This window comes from Triticum urartu, chromosome 7 (assembly GCF_003073215.2).
Source record: "Triticum urartu cultivar G1812 chromosome 7, Tu2.1, whole genome shotgun sequence".
Lineage (NCBI taxonomy): Eukaryota > Viridiplantae > Streptophyta > Magnoliopsida > Poales > Poaceae > Triticum > Triticum urartu.
The window spans coordinates 52,163,427-52,183,277 of NC_053028.1; the positions used below are offsets into that span (position 1 = coordinate 52,163,427).

A 19,851-nucleotide genomic window follows, 5' to 3' on the forward strand; every position below is an offset into this window, starting at 1 on the left:
TCAACAGGGAGCTGCAGACCTTGCCATGGTTTATCTGGATCTGTGACGCTTTGCCAAAGCCAGCGTACTTTAAGCGCCCGCCCCTGAGCTTGAAGGTCATGGATGCCAAGCCCGCCTACAGAGATGGGTGAGCACACCTGGGTCCAGCGGACAAGGCACTTGCCACCGCAGACAGCATCAGAGCCAGACCATAAAAAAGCACGACGTAGCTTATCGATTTGCTTGATGACCCATTTCGGTTGATGAACAGCCAAAAGCATGAAAATTGGCATTGCCGAAAGTACAAACCTCACGAGAACCATTCTTCCAGTGGAGGAGATCCACCTAGCCTTCCAACCAGCAATCTTCTTAATAACTTGTCAAGTAGGTCTTGAAAGTCAACGAGCTTCAACCGCCTATCAGATAGAGGCATCCCAAGGTAAGTGCAGGGGAAGCTAGCCAGGTGGCATCCAAGAGCCAGCTGCAGGGGAGTAAGGTCAAGGCCATCGCACCGAATAGGAAGGATCTTGCTTTTAGCCAGGTTAGTGATGAGACCGGTTGCTTCACCAAAAATCTTCAGCACTTCAGTTACAACCCCAAAATCATGCATCTCAGACTTGAGGAAAATGATGACATCGTCTGCGTAAATAGATGCACGGTGTTTAACAAGTTGGTTACCCAGAGGGGATAGGATGTTGTTCCTTTGTGCTTTGTCCATCAACCTTCCAAGGCAGTCCACCACAAGCACAAAGAGCAGCGGGGAGAGGGGATCTCCTTGCCTGAGGCCCTTACGATGGAGGATTTGTTGAGTGCATTTGGAGTTGACTAAAATTCTTGTGGAAGCAGAGAAAAAGAGGGCTGATATCCATCCTCTCCGCTTCGGCCCAAAGCCCAGACCTTGCAAGTAGCTTAAGCAGAAACTCCCATGAAACTGGATCAAAGGCTTTGGATATATCCAACTTAAGCATAACAGAGGGGATTTTTTTCTGCCTTAGGGTCTTAGCCATTGCCTGAACATAGACAAAATTATCATGTATGCTTCGCCCTTTAATGAATGCATTCTGACATGGGGAGGTTAGCTTGTTCATCCATGGTTGTAATCTGGCAGCCATCATCTTGGCAATTAATTTTGCGAAGAAGTGGATTAGGCTAATGGGCCTAAAATCTTGAGGCCTAACAGCACCCTGGTGCTTTGGAAGCAAGGCAATAATAGCAGTATTAAGCAGATTTTTAATAACTATATATATACTAGTGTACGTACAATTATTTGATTTGTTGTGGCCTGCTCTAAATCATATAGTATATATAGGTACTAATAATAATTACATAATTTTCGCAGCGTCGCGATTTGCGACGGCCTCTTCTCGGTCCCGTGAGCTGTCGAGGTAGTCCCGGGAGAAGCCTTGCTTTCTCTAACCCACCGTTTCCGTTCCGTTCGCGTGCTGATTGGAGACTCGTGCGGTGCAGGAAGCATCGGACAGCTACGAGAAGGAGAAAAAGGGCGCGGCCCGGGGCCCCACCGCTGCGGGTCGGACCGCACCGAGGGGCACGCGCGTCTTTTCGCGGCGCCAGCGCAGGGCATACGGGCCCCGTGCCAGCCGTACGCGGGGCCGCGTATTTATACGGCGACCCGGGACGGGACGGGGGCGCTAACGGCTCTGCTTCCTCCCCTCCCGTCGTGGCCGCCTCGCATCGCGAACAAAGAGAGAAGAGAAGAGAGAGAGAGGAAAAAACTCATCTCGCGCTCGCTATCCCTTCTCTTTTCTTTTCTCTCTCCTTCTCGTGGTGTGTGAGGTGGCGAGGTAGAGGAAGCAGCGGAGACCACACGAATCCCCCCACCACCCTCGCGCCCCCCTCCCCCGTCCCCTCTCCCTGCGCGGCGCCACCAACCTCGCCTCTCCCGGCGCGGCCAGAGGAGCCCAGCGGAGCCGGAGCCGCCGGCGGGTCTGGGTCAGGTCCGGCCTCGTCCCTCCCGCGGAGGCGGCAGCGCGCGCGGTGAGTCCCTCCCCCTCCCCCTCCTTCTCCTTCCCCTGCGGCGATCTGGCGGCGGTCCGATTCGTTCGTTCGTTCGTCGCGGGGTTTCCGGGCTCCGCATTTTGGCCCCGCGCGGCAGATCTGGAGGACTGCATCCTCGTCATCCCCTTGCGGTGGGCGAATTTTTTTTCCCGATGCGACAACGCGGTTTTGGCCCGTTCCGCCTCGGTTCCTGCGATAGGGTTCGTGCGGGCAGCGTTGGATTCGGGGGCCAATGCGGTACTGTTTTCAGATTTGTTTTGTGTGGGACGCACGGATGGATACGGCTCGAGCGGCCGGGACGGTTCCCGTCGCTTCAAGGAGAAGGGGGCATTTATTTTGCGACTATTATGTTATGGTAAATTCGGTTGCAAACACGGCCCCAATAGTGAAGGATGTTTGGATGTCAAAAACGACTCCGGGGTCTGGTCGTTGGAGGTTTGGGAAAATTGCTTCGAGTGGGGCAAATTTAAGGCTCCCTATCTTTTTCCCCAAACGAGGGGCAGCGGGATCCGGTGGCTCATCTCAATTTTACATGGAATCTTTTGTTATTCGTGAATGTTGTTGTTCTGTCACATTTTATTCCGTTTCCCTTCTCTTCTCTTCCACGGGGGAAATTAGGCGTAGCTATTATGGGTATGTATAAATCCTGTTGCTCATCCTTTTGTTCGTTCTTCCTTCAGGTTGGAGCGCAATCTTGGTTCCTGAAGCTGTAGTACGGCTGTGTCATGGCGGGGTCTGTTGCCGCCTCGGGGTTCTTCCCCACGCCGGGGTCTACCCCAGCTGCGTTGGCTAGAGGCTCCAAGAACATGTCTGGTGAATTACCTGAGACTTTGAGTGTCCGTGGGATGGTTGCAAAGCCAAACACGCCGCCCGCGTCCATGCAAGTCAAGGCTCGGGCCCAAGCACTTCCCAAGGTTAATGGCTCTAAGGTTAACCTCAAGACTACAGGCTCAGACAAGGAGGATACAGTGCCTTACACTTCCTCAAAGACCTTCTATAACCAACTGCCCGACTGGAGCATGCTTCTTGCAGCTGTCACGACCATCTTCCTGGCCGCGGAGAAGCAGTGGACGATGCTTGATTGGAAGCCCAAGAGACCTGACATGCTTGTTGACACATTTGGCTTTGGTAGAATAATCCAGGATGGGCTGGTGTTTAGGCAGAACTTCTTGATTAGGTCCTACGAGATTGGTGCAGATCGTACAGCTTCTATAGAGACGTTAATGAATCATTTACAGGTGAGACAATGACAGGAAAGAGCTTTCATTTTTTATTACTTCCATTTTTTTCTTGTTTCATTATTGATGCCATCAGTTCACACCAGTCTTCTAAAACAATTCGATTTTTGGCAGGAAACAGCTCTTAATCATGTGAAAACTGCTGGTCTCCTTGGAGATGGTTTTGGCGCTACGCCAGAGATGAGTAAACGGAACTTGATCTGGGTTGTCAGCAAAATTCAGCTTCTTGTAGAGCATTATCCCTCATGGTACTTTCTGCAAGCCATAATTGTTGATGTCATTTTCCTGGCAAATCCCCTCTCTTTTTCTCACTTTCCGACTTCCAGTCAAATTCATAGCTTGAATTATTCATGTGCATTCTTTATGGATGTGCACCCTTTCACTGGAGTAGTGTTTTTTTTTTGTCATGTTTTTTGGTACACATTTTGAAGTCATACTTGTATATTGCATCTTATTTTATCTTAATCTCAGAATGTAGTTTTAAGTAGCTAAACTGGAGTTAGTCTTGTTTCTTTCCTATTTAGCATCATAACATTGTACAAATTGCCTTTTGAGTTTGTCAATATGAACTTCCATTGGTTGTCATATTAACCATTAAAAGTTCCTTATCACAACTAAGTTGGCCTTACGTCATACTATGAGAAATCTATAGTTAAGTACACGTAATATATTTGGAGAGATTATGCACCACTCAAACATGCTCTAAGCCCACTTTTTTAGTACAAACAATACATCATGTCCTAGTTTTGCTCAACTTTGTGGTCTTATCTACCACATCAATTGCTAAAACAGTGACGATTTATGGAATGGCAATACAAGTTAAGGACTATTTATGTATGCCATGGGAAGAATATGAAAAATAATGTCAGCAGTGCAGGCTTAGTTCCTGCTAGAATTTATAATGATTGTTTACCAATCAGAAGCTCATGTGCACTGTTTATCATCCTACATGAAAAACTCCCCCATCTATGTTTCTGATTATGTTGTTCTACACAGATGTGTTAGATTGTTGCTTCGCTTTTGCTAGAATTTAGAATGCTTCTTTTAGCAATCAGAAGTTCTGCTCACAGAATTTGTTTCACGCGTGGAACACCTTAAATCGATTGTTCCACTTGAGTGTAACAGACGTAGATTTTGTTTTTTGATGAATAAACGATCATCTTTTTCTTGTGTCTATGTGTGCCAGGTAGAGGTATCTAGTTTGATTGATAAGACCACGTATTAAATGCTCGAAGCTACTAAATTAAGTGGTGCTGGCCCATTTGTCCTTCGTTATTCGTATTAAAAGAGGTCGGGCCTCAGGAGATCAGAAAGTTGCCTTTATTGCTGGATTAAATGACTTCTTCGTATGCAACTAGTACTGTGGGCTGCCAAAAGAAGAAACTCCTGATCTAGATTGGCATAGTTTTTCTTAAATACTTCTATTAGCCTGTGTACCTGATACTACAGTTTTCCTTTGATGTCAGCAACGGTCATTTGTTGAATTGATAAAAGGTTGAATCTTAAGTTTGCAGAAAAGGAAAAGCAATTTCAGTTTGTAGTTTTCTAGTTGTTCTGTAGCTTTACTCGCTGATTTATAGGCTGAAAAATGACCTAGTATAATTTTCATGTGCTAAATTTTAGGGAAGATATGGTCCAAGTTGACACATGGGTAGCTTCTGCTGGAAAAAATGGAATGCGTCGAGATTGGCATATCCGCGACTACAATTCGGGCAGAACAATCTTGAAAGCTACAAGGTTTGGATTACATGTGTTTGCATTTTGACTCATGCTGTTTGTAGCATCTTTTTCGTCTGTTAATTGTGCTTCCCATTTGACACTTGTTTCCAGTGTTTGGGTTATGATGAATAAGACCACTAGAAGACTTTCAAAAATGCCAGATGAAGTTAGAGGTGAAATAGGCCCGCACTTCAACGACCGTTCAGCCATAACAGAGGAGCAGGGTGAAAAGTTGGCTAAGCCAAGGAACAAAGTTGTGGACCCTGCCAACAAGCAGTTCATAAGGAAGGGGCTTACTGTAAGTCAGTTACATATTCTTAATTCCCATCACTCAGTTTGGTGTCTCTGTCATCCATAATATTTCTATTTCTTATGGGAACTCCTTCATCAACAGCCCAAGTGGGGTGACCTTGACGTGAACCAACATGTGAACAATGTGAAGTATATTGGGTGGATCCTTGAGGTAATTTATTTTCCCTATTCTCTTGTGTTTGGTCAAAATGGTCTGGCTACTTTTCTGCCTAATACATGAACTCTGGTGGTACCACCAGAAGTTTCATGCATCTATTATTGTGGAGCATCAGGTCTGGTGTTTCATAAAGTAGACATGATTATTCTCATTCCCAATCATCATCAGACTGCTTAAGATTCCTGAGCTTTATTTACTCCCATTTCAGAGTGCTCCTATTTCAATACTGGAGAAGCATGAGCTTGCAAGCATGACACTGGATTACAGGAAGGAGTGTTGCCGTGACAGTGTGCTGCAGTCACTTACCAACGTTTCAGGTGAATGTGCGGATGGCAGCCCAGACTCTGCCATCCAGTGCGACCATCTGCTCCAGCTGGAGTCTGGAGCTGATGTTGTTAAGGCTCATACAACTTGGCGGCCAAAGCGACCGCATGGCGAAGGAAACCTTGGGCTGTTCCCGGTTGAGAGTGCATAACCGCTTCGAATGTTAAATACGGCAAGCATGGGTTCTTATGGGATGCAAATTCTAATCTTGCCGGGGATAAATGGTTGATTGAAGGAATTATTTTGTGCCGGGGATAAGCCACATAGCCCAGCCTGCTGCATCTTATGCTACACACACATTGTGATGGAGAGATAGAGCTTGTTCAAACTGTTTTCGGAGGAATTGGTCGGATTTGACAGGCTTTGGAGGAATGGGGAGCTTGACTGGTGATACTGAAGTAATTTGGAGGACAGAGAAGGGTGGAATTTGGATTATGGGACAAGGCAGGGGCTTGTGTGTGGTGATAGTGATTTGAGCTGATTGGTGAAGAAGGAAGAATGCAGCGGCGTTGGCTGGGATTGTTTGTGTTTTTGACATGTGTTTGGACGCGGAGCGGAATGGATAAATAATTTGTGTACTAAGTTAGCCCAGATGTGTGTGTGGAGGCGAAATCCTATCCCTTGTAACAGCCTGATGATTTGTACATTCCTACCTAGTACCCCCCTCTTCTCTTCTCTTGTTGGTTGAATCGAATCGAATCGCAGCTCTCCTGCGTTTCCTTCCTTGGAAACACATGCGTTACTGGTGTCATGTGATAACCCCTTATGCTTGATAGTTCTCTCTTCCAGCTGATTTTAGTCTGCGCTTTTACTGTGCTCCTTATCATGTGCCAGATGACCTTACTCTGTCACATTGACCCTAGCTGTTTTGTGGTCGTTGCTGCGAGGAGACGGGCCCTTTCTTGTGGGGCTAGTGTTGGAGTTGTCTGATGCGTGCAGCAGGCGCTGTGAATTACCGGAAGATTGTCTCCTGCCTGGCGTTAGGTCGAGATGCTGCTTTGGTTGGTGAACAAGAAGGCACGGCAACAGCTACGGGCTGTGGTCTGTGTGCGTGACTAGGAGGTGGAGACGTGAAGGCTGCGTGCTTGGTAGGTTCTTTTTTCTTTGTGGGAGGAGTGGCTGTTTGTAGCCCGCAGGTTGGACGTGGGATTTGACGCAGCGGCGGCAGTTGGTACTCCTGCGTAGATTCCTTAACCGGGCGTCTTGGTCAGGCAGGCACTGCGTGCTCGGTTGTGTTGATGCGGAATCATCAGCAGCAAGCGAAGAGATGTGTTGGGGAGGTGCCACTTTGCCAGCCGCCTGTGTGGGATGATAGTAACAGCTGGCGTTAGGTACGCAGGTCACGGCGCAGACCAACCGATCAACCAACTGCTCAAACCCGCCCGCCCGCCCGTCGTGCCATGCCATGCCAGCAACAAACCCAAACCCGACCCCGACCTTGACCGCACGGCGCGCGCCCATGACCCATCACGACGGCCGGGCGCGATAGCCGCCGTGCCGTGCCGCCCAGTGGGCCTGCCGGTGGAAGGAACCCCCTTGATGACGGAGCGTGCTGGCCTACTGGGACGATGGAGGAGTTTATGGTGGAATCGATGGCGATGGCGATGCGGGAGGGTTTTATGGGTGACCAGTGCCCGGCGGCATGGGGACGCACAGTGGTGGGCATCAACGTACGCACGTATCATCAATTCATCATCATTGAAGGATGAAGGACGCCCCATCCGGCCATCGCCTGCTGGAAGCCCCGGCTCGTAGTACGATCGGATCGGATCGGGCGGGCGGCCGCCCTCTCCTCTCCATCCATTGCTGCTGTGCTGGGGCGCGCGGTGGCAACGGCATGGCCACCGGCAGGCACGGCTGCCGCCGGGCTGCTTCGGGGCTTCACGCATCGATGATGCGGCGATGTGCGTCGTGGTCTCTCGCGAGTCGCGACGCTGGTGTGGTGCGTGTCAGCGTGTGTCGTGTGCGCGCACATGGCATCCATGATGCACCCACGTACATACGTACAGTTCGCGGTGCGTTGCCGTCGGCCACAGTGTCCCCTGCTCCCTCCTCCACGCATCGCCATCAAGGCACCAGCAACCGCAGTACCGCGCCAGCACGGATCGGGATCCCCTCACCCGGAATGCCCAAGGCAGCGACGTTTAATTTTGCATCCAACAGCGGGCATATTAAACTCTACACAGTTACAGCCCCTCAAGCTTTTAACATGCCTGTGTGCTTGGTGTGCATTTAGGGCCCCCTTTTTGCCAATAAAAACCTTCAACGAAACTAGTATACGGACGACAGTACCCTGGACGATGTTGGATCGAACGGTGTTGTTTGTCGTCCAATGTTTGTCGTCTGTGTAGCAGCGTTCAACCTTCAATTGTCAACCAGGAGTGTTACAGTCTACAGTCCGGCGAACGCAAACATTTAATCTCCTCAGGGGCATGACGCAGCCAGACGGCTGTGCTAGGTGCCCTCTCCATTTACGCAAGAGCATGACTAACACAATTCATGCCTCTCCTATGTGCATTATTTCTTTTAGAGCCTTTTTTTTTCGAGAAAACTTCCAATCTCACTAGTAGAAAAAATGGCCTGTTGTCCCGGTTCGTAAGGGCCTTTTGTCCCGGTTCCTGAACCGGGACTAAAGGGTCGGTACTAATGCCCTGTCCCTTTAGTCCCGGTTCAATCCAGAATCCAGAACCGGGACAGATGGGCCTTCACGTGGCCTATGCGCGGAGCCCAGACAGGAGGGCCTTTGGTCAGCATTTCTGTGGCTGGGGGTTTTTATTTTTTTTGAAGGGGGGGGGGGGGGGTGGGGTTTGGGGGGTTTTGGGGGGTTAATTTAGGTGTTTCATATATTGTGTTAGCTAGCTATAATTAATAGAGAGAAGTGTTGTGACGCCCCCGATTCAACCGTACACTAATCATACACGCAAACGTGTACGATCAAGATCAGGGACTCACGGGAAGATATCACAACACAACTCTACAAATAAAATAAGTCATACAAGCATCATATTACAAGCCAGGGGCCTCGAAGGCTCGAATACAAGAGCTCGATCATAGACGAGTCAGCGGAAGCAACAATATCTGAGTACAGACATAAGTTAAACAAGTTTGCCTTAAGAAGGCTAGCACAAACTGGGATACAGATCGAAAGAGGCGCAGGCCTCCTGCCTGGGATCCTCCTAACTACTCCTGGTCATCGTCAGCGGGCTGCACGTAGTAGTAGGCATCTCCCGAGTAGTAGTAGTCGTCATCAATGGTGGCGTCTGGCTCCTGGACTCCAACGTCTGGTCGCAGCAATCGGATATAGGAAAGGGGAAAAAAGAGGAGAAAAGCAACCGTGAGTACTCATCCAAAGTACTCGCAAGCAAGGAGCTATACTACATATGTATGCATTGGTATCAAATGGATTAAGGGTATCATATTTGGACTGAACTGCAGAATGCCGGAATAAGAGGGGGATAGCTAGTCCTTTCGAAGACTACGCTTCTGGTAACCTCCATCTTGCAGCAGGAGAAGAGGGTAGCTGGTAAGTTCACCAAGTAGCATCGCATAGCATAATTCTAACCGATGATCCTCCCCTCGTCGCCCTGTGAGAGAGCGATCACCGGTTGTATCTGGCACTTGGAAGGGTGTGTTTTATTAAGTATCCGGTTCTAGTTGTCATAAGGTCAAGGTACAACTCCAAGTCGTCCTGTTACCGAAGATCACGGCTATTCGAATAGATTAACTTCCCTGCAGGGGTGCACCACATAACCCAACACACTCGATCCCATTTGGCTGGACACACTTTTCTGGGTCATGCCCGGCCTCGGAAGATCAACACGTCGCAGCCCCACCTAGACCAACAGAGAGGTCAGCACGCCGGTCTAAACCTAAGCGCCCAGGGGTCTGGGCCCATCGCCCTTAGCACACCTGCACGTTGCGTGGGCGGCCGGAAGCAGACCTAGCCTAGTAGGCGTTCCAGTCCAATCCAGCGCGCGCCGCTCCGTTGCTGACGTCACGAAGGCTTCGGCTGATACCACGACGTCGAGTGCCCATAACTGTCCCCGCGTAGATGGTTAGTGCGTATAGGACAGTAGCCAGACTCAGATCAAATACCAAGATCTCGGTAAACATGTTAAGTATCTGCGAACGCCGACCAGGGCCAGGCCCACCTCTCTCCTAGGTGGTCTCAACCTGCCCTGTCGCTCCGCCTCAAAGTAATAGTCGGGGGCCGTCGGGAACCCAGGCCCACCTCTACCGGGATGGAGCCACCTGCCCCTTCAGCCCCCAACTCCGAACAGTACCACAGGTAATGTAACTGTGTAAAGTATATAGTATATGCCCGTGATCACCTCCCGAAGTGATCACGGCCCAGTAGTATAGCATGGCAGACGGACAAGAGTGTAGGGCCACTGATGGAACACTAGCATCCTATACTAAGCAGTAGGATAGCAGGTAATGGTAACAACAGTAGTAGTAAGGACAGGCTATGCATCAGGATAGGAATAACTGAAAGCAGTAACATGCTACACTACTCTAATGCAAGCAGTATAGAGAAGAGTAGGCGATATCTGGTGACCAAAGGGGGGGGCTTGCCTGGTTGCTCTGGCAAGAGAGAGGGGTCGTCAACACCGTAGTCGTACTGGGTAGCAGCGGCGTCGGTCTCGGTGTCTAGCGAGAGAAGAGGGGGAAGAAACAATAAATATAATGCAAACAATTGCATGACGATGCATGACATGACAAAGCGTGATGCTAGGTGTGCCCTAACGCGGTATGAGGTGGTACCGGTGAAGGGGGGAAACATCCGGGAAATTATCCCCGGTGTTTCACGTTTTCGGACAAACAAACCGGAGGGGGAAAGTTGCGTGTTTGCTATGCTAGGGATGCGTGGCAGACGAACGGGCTGCGTATCCGGATTCGTCTCGTCGTTCTGAGCAACTTTCATGTACAAAGTTTTTCCATCCGAGCTACGGTTTATTTTATATAAATTTTAAAAGATTTAAATCATTTTTAGAATTTATTTAATTAATTTAATCAACATTATCCAGAATAGTTCTTGCTGACGTCAGCATGACGACAGCATGAGGTCAGCAGTTGACCTAGTCAACCTGACAGGTGGGTCCCGTTCGTCATTGACACATTTAATTAACAGGTTAATTAAACATGGTCAATTAGTTTAATTAGTGGTTAGGTTAATCTAATCAAGATTAAATAGTTTAATTAATTCTTTAATTAATTAATTAAGTTTAATTAAGTCAATTAATTAATTAATTATTAATTTTATTTATTTATTTTTTAATTTTTTTTTGTTAAAACGTTCTGGGCACGGGGCCCATCTGTCATAGGCCCCAGGGGCCAATCGGGCAAACGGGCGTGCGGGCGCACAAGTGTGGTGCCCGTGCCCGAGTCCAACCACGGGTGCGGCCGCGGAGTGGCCGGCCGGCCGGTGCTGCGCCCTGCAGCGGTGAGCCAAGGCGGTGGCCGGACGTGGGAGGACGGCGTGTGTGCGCGGCGAACGGCGGGGAGAGCGGCCGCGGGGGTGGGCGCGGCCTGGCGCCGGCGCGGGCGGCGGAGGTGGAGCAAGGGCGACTCGGGGGGGCGACGGCAGAGGGGCGGGCGCGGGGGCGCGTAGGGAGGCGGCGGTGGCCGGAGCGCGCGGCAAGGCGAGGTCAGAGGCGAGCGGGCGCGGCAGCAGCGCAGCAACATACGCGCGCGGGGGAGGCGATGCGCCATCGGCGATGGTCGAGCGCGGCCCACAGGGGGCCGCGGCGGGCGCGACACATGTGTGCGCGGGTGGCGACCGGAGCATGACCGGCGCAGGGAAGGGGGCAGTAGGTGCGGGCGACTGAGCGCGTGTGCGGCGGAGCGGGGCAGAGGAGGAGGAGCAGCGCTCACGGTGGGGTTGTAGGGGTTCGGGGGCAGCGTGCTCGTGGAGGAAGGCGAGGACGCGACGACGACGACGGTGGGCGGCTCCGACGAAGCGGTAGGGGCTCGAGGCGGCGACGGTACGACGCTGGCGGCGTTCACGGGGGTCGGCGCAGAGGCGGGGGAGGGCGTCGTGATGAGGGGGCGGAGGGGTGAGGAGGCAACGACGATCAGGGGCGGCGGCGTTGATGTCGAGCGGCGGGGCGGCATCGGCCGGAACCGGGCGCGGTCGGGCGCGATCCCGATCCAGGAGGGGATCGGGGGAGTGGGTGGGGGGAGTGGGGATCGTGGGTAGGTTAGGGTTACAGGGGGAGTGGATAAGGAGGGGGTAGTGGGCCGGCCCGGGGGGGTTTCTCTTCTTCTTTTTTTGTTTTTTGTTTTGTTTTATCTATTTGCATTTCTGTTTTAAAACATTTTAAATTATTTAGACATTTTATAAAAATGTGTTTGCTGCACCATAATTACCTTTGTAATATTTGGCAACCACCGAACATTTTTGTTTCAATTTTTGAAAACTTTTATTGTTTGCCTTTATTTTAAATTTGAATTTTGAACTGGGTTTCGAACTACGCAGGTTTATCAACAGTAACCGAGGTGACGTGGCATCATTAGCGGAGATTCACTGTAGCTTAATTATCCGAGCGTTACAAGTGTCCTCTCTTATGTCCGTGCTTGGTCGACGCTACATACGTATAGAGAGGACTAGACACGCTAGCTAGCTAGTAAGCAAACGAAGGAAACAGAAGATCGTCATGAACATATATGCATACAGAGAGAAGTGATATCGACCACCTCTCCTTCTCCGAGAGATTGGTCGAACAACAAGTTCTCGTATATCTATCCGACACTACCGGCTACATATATACAATAATTATCTCTTACAAATATAATCTTCTAACATACGGACTCATGGTCCACATAGTATTCTCCGTCTTCAGCAATCACGTGGTCAAGAAAAAGAATGCCGCCAATTCCTCTTGAATTGCTCGCATGCGAGCTGGTGCTAGGAGTTCATCCCGCTTCCGAAACATCTAATTTGAAGAAGGGGGTCAATATATATATATATATATGAATGAAACTCAACACAAATGATGGTAATAAAATAAAATTGTGAATGTTGTTATTTACGCACTTCATATTGTTCGTCAGAGTAGCCCCGCTCACAGGTCGTGTGGCGGATGGACTCGCAAACGTAGTATCCACATAAATCATTCCCTTGTTCATGCCACAACCACTTTACAAGAAATAGAGGTCAATCAAACTGATAAGCAAGAATTCCAAATGGTATTGATGAAACTAGCGCTTGAATCAATAGGAGATGCGCGGAACATACTACTACAGTACTTACTTTCGGGTGTCTAAATTGCAGCTTCTTCGGGAGTCCCGAAGCTTTTTTGGTGAATTTTTTCCAAACCCTGCGAGACAAAGAAAACAATTACTTGATATATCAGGAAATGAACAAAGTTGCTGATATGGTGGATAATGATCGATTTAACTTACTTCTCGAGCATTTGAGTCATGTCCGCATAGTCCTGGAGATCTTTTCGTCTTGAGTCTAAGACGGTTACTAGTCCCTGCTCAAGCTTAATCTCTAGGAGAATATAGTGGAAACTGCACACGCATGCATAACTCATCAATTACATTACTATAACCTTGACTAATATATATGGGAAACTGAATACGCACAAGACAGTAACACTCACTTGAAGTTGTAAGGAAAGAGTATTATATCTTTGTTTTCATTTATTACCAACGATCGTAGCAAGTTGGCCTCGGTATCTGCGGCATGAAATTTAACCTGAGTTGCATCTATGATATTTGTGTTAATGAACCCAATATCACCGATTTGTCGTTTCTTCAATTCGATAATCTTCAATCTGCATAATATAGTGAGAATAATTATAAATACATGCAATGAAAGAGCTGAGCTATATAGAGAGACTTAATGACAGAAGTAGTACTACTTACAGACAGTAGCAGGTGACCGTTGCTTTATTGAGGGCCAATTGATTGAAAAACTGAAAGAACTCCTCAAATGGAACAGGCAACAGATCAATTCCAACGAGGTCATGCTCCTTTTTAACTCTCACATACAAAGTACTCCTCCCCCAGACTCTCTGTAGATTTTCAAGTACCAATCATGCAATCTTCGCATCATCGTTGATAGAGATCTTTCATCTTTGACGTGAGGCTTCCCATACTCGTATCTTTGTATCTGCACCTCCATGAAATCATAATGTACATCATCGGGCAGGTAATCTCCAAGATTGCTATAACCGGGCACCATCCTCGGATCATTAGCGACGATGTCGCTAGGCACCTTGAGCGGGGGGCACGATTGCTTCGCTTGTTCGCCGAGCTGTGCAATTTGTTTCCCAGCTCGTCGTTCTTTCAGCCTTTGATCACTAACAGTACTTCCCGACCGCTCCGCTTCGGCAAATTCCTTTCCAATAATGCGCTCATAGTTTCCTTTCGGCGGAGACTTGGGTGGTTTTGTCAGGGCAGCCAGAGTGCGCTTCGCTTTCACCGGATCTACCTTCTCCTCCGGAGGTGGATGTTTCTTTGCTTTCACCCCTTCAAAGAAGTTCCTCACTTCTTCTCGCGCGATCTCGGCGTTCTCCTATGGGGTCCTCTCATATGGTAGCTTCTCTGGAGTCTTCAGAGAAGGACCGAATCTGTATGTCCTCCCGCCTCTGGCTGTACTGCTAGACGCCGGCAAAGCAGACGAAGCGGTTGTCTTCTTTACTTGCTTACGAGGCGGAGGAGAAGGACTACGACGCGCCGGAGCAGCCGGAGCGGCGACAGGTCTCTTCCGCCCTTGCTGACGAGGCGAAGAAGGAGGAGGTTGGCTGCTCGGGCGCGCCGGCGCAGGCGGAGAAGGAGGCGGAGTGCCGCCACACGCTGGAGAAGGAGCCGGTCGAGTGCCCTAATCGTCACTCGCCGGAGGAGGAGGCAGTGGAGGAGGCGGAGTGCCCTGACTCGCCGGAGGAGGAGGAGGAGGCGGAGGCGTCCAGTTTGGAAGGTTGATGAGCTCCTTCCGCCATAGGCATGGAGTCTTCAGAGCAGAACCCAGCCGAGTCTCCCCTTCACCGGTAGGGTGGTCAAGCTGGAGGTCCTCAAATCCCTCCGTTATTTCATCCACCATCACCCTAGCATATCCTTCTGGAATCGGCCGGCAGTGAAAAGTTGCGCCGGGTTTAGTAGGAAAAACAGAGCCAACAGCCGCCTTGACCTTCATATTAATCCATTGCGTCATAAGGTGGCAATTTTGAGACTCCGTGATAGCATCCACGGGATAGCTGGCAGGAGCCGTCAAGACATGCTCCAGCTGAAGCAGCTCGGTGGAAGCCACGCTGCTTCTCCGCTGAGATGGCGGGGTAGCTTCGGGGGAAGCTTCGGCAGTTCGTTTGCTGCGATTTGCTTCTCATTCCTCTATCACTTGTACCCTTGCTTGCAGCGCCTGCATTTGGGTCTGCTGCACTTTTTTCCTCCTCTCCTGGCATTTGTAACCGCCTGCGTCCGGAAACCCAACCTTCCACGGAATGGAGCCTGGCGTGCCTCGTGTCCGTCCAGGGTGCTCAGGATTCCCGAGGGCCATTGTGAGCTCGTCGTTCTCTCTGTCTGGAACGAACGTCCCTTGCTGCGCTGCTTCGATATACTGCTGAAGCTTCTTGACTGGTATGTCCATTTGATCGTTCGTCCAAATGCACTTCCCTGATACAGGGTCCAAGGTTCCGCCAGCCCAGAAGAACCAAGTTCGGCAACGGTCTGGCCAGTTAATTGTCTCTGGTTCGATCCCTTTATCAGCCAGATCATTCTCAGTCTTGGCCCACTTAGGCCAGGCTACGAGGTAGCCACCTGACCCCGTGCGATGGTGATGCTTCTTCTTCGCAGCATTTTGCTTGTTTGTCGCCGACATCTTCTTACTCTTTTCCGATGTCTTGTGGGCCACAAATGCGGGCCACTGATCTCTGATCTTCTCATATATGCCCTTGAATTCTGGTGTCTCTTTATTTTTGACAAACTTATTCAGCTCTTTCTTCCATCTCCTGAATAGTTCTGCCATCCTCTTAAGAGCAAAAGACTTGATTAATTGCTCTTTAACTGGCTTCTCCGGATCATCCTCTTGCGGTAGGGTGAAATTTGACTTCAGCTCAGTCCAAAGATCATTTTTCTGCATATCATTGACATAAGACACCTCAGGATCTTCTGTAGCCGTCTTTAACCATTGCTGGATGCTGATCGGGATCTTGTCCCTAACCAAAACCCCGCACTGAGCAACAAATGCGCTCTTTGTCTAGAGGGGTTCAATCGGTTGGCCGTCGGGCGCGATTGCTATGATCTCAAACTTTTCATCCGAGCTCAACTTTTTCTTCGGGCCTCGTCTCTTTACCGAAGTTGTGCTCGATCCAGAGGGCTAGAAAAAATAACAAAGACTTAATTAATATGTGTACATACCAAAACAATGAATGTAAGAACTCCTCTATTCTTTCTTATCCTCTTTTTTTCTTCTTCTTCCTCTTTTTTTATCGGGAACGAGGGTCGTCGAGGACAACCGAGCGGTAGAGGAAACCCTAAATAGCAAGTATCGTGGGTGTGAGATACATGTGGCCGTCGGTGTCGGACACTACATCCACGTCCCACAAGTGACGTGGGCGTCGAAACCCGCGTCACTTGTGGGACGTGTGAAAGAACATGCGGTGCCCCCATGTTTGGTTTTGGTAATTGATGACAATCTCTATGGACTAATGGTTGCCTTGAGTTATATTTGAAGGTTTTGCCCATAAGCTTTTCTTGGAGTACATGTGTTGGTTTCAAGGAGAGTTTGTGTTGACCAAGGTGCTATTAAGGAATTATCCAAAGCTTGGTCATGTGAGAGTTGAGCTTATTGCAAGAATGTCTTGAAGAAGAAGATTGTGTGATCAGAGTACATGTGTTGGTTTCAAGGAGAGTTTGTGTTGACCAAGGTGCTATTAAGGAATTATCCAAAGCTTGGTCATGTGAGAGTTGAGCTTATTGCAAGAATGTCTTGAAGAAGAAGATTGTGTGATCAGAGTACATGTGTTGGTTTCAAGGAGAGTTTGTGTTGACCAAGGTGCTATTAAGGAATTATCCAAAGCTTGGTCATGTGAGAGTTGAGCTTATTGCAAGAATGTCTTGAAGAAGAAGATTGTGTGATCAGAGTACATGTGTTGGTTTCAAGGAGAGTTTGTGTTGACCAAGGTGCTATTAAGGAATTATCCAAAGCTTGGTCATGTGAGAGTTGAGCTTATTGCAAGCATGTCTTGAATAAGAAGATTGTGTGATCATTCATGTTTACCTTCAAGACATCATCCAAATGAAGAGAGTTGGAAAGATTCAAGGTTGATCAAGACTAAGTCAAGAGTGAATCAAGTTGATCAACTCACAAAGCGTAGAAGATGTACCGAGAGGGATCAAGTGATCCCTGAAGGAAATATGCCCTAGAGGCAATAATAAAGTTATTATTTATTTCCTTATATCATGATAAATGTTTATTATTCATGCTAGAATTGTATTAACCGGAAACATAATACATGTGTGAATACATAGACAAACAGAGTGTCACTAGTATGCCTCTACTAGACTAGCTCGTTAATCAAAGATGGTTATGTTTCCTAACCATAAACAAAGAGTTGTTATTTAATTAACGAGGTCACATCATTAGTTGAATGATCTGATTGACATGACCCATTCCATTAGCTTAGCACCCGATCGTTTAGTATGTTGCTATTTGCTTTCTTCATGACTTATACATGTTCCTATGACTATGAGATTATGCAACTCCCGTTTGCCGGAGGAACACTTTGGGTGCTACCAAACGTCACAACGTAACTGGGTGATAATAAAGGAGTACTACAGGTGTCTCCAAAGGTAGATGTTGGGTTGGCGTATTTCGAGATTAGGATTTGTCACTCCGATTGTCGGAGAGGTATCTCTGGGCCCTCTCGGTGATGCACATCCCATAAGCCTTGCAAGCATTGCAACTAATGAGTTAGTTGCGGGATGATGTATTACGGAACGAGTAAAGAGACTTGCCGGTAACGAGATTGAACTAGGTATTGGATACCGACGATCGAATCTCGGGCAAGTAACATACCGATGACAAAGGGAACAACGTATGTTGTTATGCGGTCTGACCGATAAAAGATCTTCGTAGAATATGTAGGAACCAATATGGGCATCCAGGTCCCGCTATTGGTTATTGACCAGAGATGTGTCTCAGTCATGTCTACATTGTTCTCGAACCGTAGGGTCCGCACGCTTAATGTTACGATGACAGTTATTATGAGTTTATGCATTTTGATGTACCGAAGGTTGTTTGGAGTCCCGGATGTGATCACGGACATGACGAGGAGTCTCGAAATGGTCGAGACATAAAGATTGATATATTGGAAGCCTATGTTTGGACATTGGAAGTGTTCCGGGTGAAATCAGGATTTTACCGGATTACCGGGAGGTTACCGGAACCCCCCGGGAGTCATATGGGCCTTATTGGGCTTTAGTGGAAAGGTGAAAGGGGCTGCCCATAGTGGGCTGCGCGCCTCCCCCCTCCCCTAGTCCTATTAGGACTAGGAGAGGTGGCCGGCCACCTCTCTCTCTCTTTCCCCCTTGGGAGTCCTATTTGGAATAGGATTGGGGGGGGAGTCCTACTCCCGGTAGGAGTAGGACTCCTCCTGCGCCTCCATAGGGCTGGCCGCACCCCTCCCCCTTGGATCCTTTATATATGGAGGCAGGGGGCACCTCTAGACACACAAGTTGATCATTGAGATCGTTCCTTAGCCGTGTGCGGTGCCCCCTGCCACCATATTCCACCTCGATCATATCGTTGTAGTGCTTAGGCGAAGCCCTGCGTCGGTAGAACATCAAGATCGTCACCACGCCATCGTGCTGACGGAACTCTTCCCCGACGCTTTGCTGGATCGGAGCCCGGGGATCGTCATCGAGCTGTACGTGTGCTAAGAACTCGGAGGTGCCGGAGTAACGGTGGTTGGATCGGTCGGATCGGGAAGAAGACGTACGACTACTTCCTCTACATTGTGTCAATGCTTCCGTTGCGATCTACAAGGGTACGTAGATCATACTCTCCCCTCGTTGCTATGCATCACCATGATCTTGCGTGTGCGTAGGAATTTTTTTGAAATTACTACGTTCCCCAACAGTGGCATCCGAGCCTAGGTTTTATGGTTTGATGTTATTTGCACGAGTAGAACACAAGTGAGTTGTGGACGATACAAGTCATACTGCCTACCAGCATGTCATACTTTGGTTCGGCGGTATTGTTGGACGAGACGACCCGGACCAACCTTACGCGTACGCTTACGCGAGACCGGTTCCCTCGACGTGCTTTGCACATAGATGGCTTGCGGGCGACTGTCTCTCCAACTTTAGTTGAACCGAGTGTGGCTACGCCCGGTCCTTGCGAAGGTTAAAACGGAGTCTATTTGACAAACTATCGTTGTGGTTTTGATGCGTAGGTGAGATTGGTTCTTGCTTAAAGCCCGTAGCAGCCACGTAAAGCTTGCAACAACAAAGTAGAGGACGTCTAACTTGTTTTTGCAGGGCATGTTGTGATGTGATATGGTCAAGGCATGATGCTAAATTTTATTGTATGAGATGATCATGTTTTGTAACCGAGTTATTGGCAACTGGCAGGAGCCATATGGTTGTCGCTTTATTGTATGCAATGCAATCGCGATGTAATGCTTTACTTTATCACTAAACGGTAGCGATAGTCGTGGAAGCATAAGATTGGCGAGACGACAACGATGCTACGATGGAGATCAAGGTGTCGCGCCGGTGACGATGGTGATCATGACGGTGCTTCGGAGATGGAGATCACAGGCACAAGATGATGATGGCCATATCATATCACTTATATTGATTGCATGTGATGTTTATCTTTTATGCATCTTATCTTGCTTTGATTGACAGTAGCATTATAAGATGATCTCTCACTAAATTATCAAGAAGTGTTCTCCCTGAGTATGCACCGTTGCGAAAGTTCTTCGTGCTGAGACACCACGTGATGATCGGGTGTGATAGGCTCTACGTTCAAATACAACGGGTGCAAAACAGTTGCACACGCGGAATACTCAGGTTATACTTGACGAGCCAAGCATATACAGATATGGCCTCGGAACACGGAGACCGAAAGGTCGAGCGTGAATCATATAGTAGATA

The 19,851-nt window shown here is 48.8% G+C and overlaps 1 protein-coding gene across 1 annotated transcript; it reads left to right on the forward strand.

Annotated features, from left to right (window-relative positions):
- Positions 1-1,622: 1,622 nt before the first annotated feature.
- LOC125525935 (palmitoyl-acyl carrier protein thioesterase, chloroplastic-like) lies at positions 1,623-6,476 on the forward strand. Its single transcript, XM_048690938.1, has 7 exons — positions 1,623-1,974; positions 2,676-3,233; positions 3,348-3,481; positions 4,857-4,970; positions 5,064-5,250; positions 5,347-5,415; positions 5,630-6,476. Exons 2-7 carry the CDS (start codon positions 2,721-2,723, stop codon positions 5,894-5,896), a joined length of 1,284 nt encoding a protein of 427 aa, XP_048546895.1. The 5' UTR covers positions 1,623-1,974; positions 2,676-2,720; the 3' UTR covers positions 5,897-6,476.
- Positions 6,477-19,851: the final 13,375 nt, after the last annotated feature.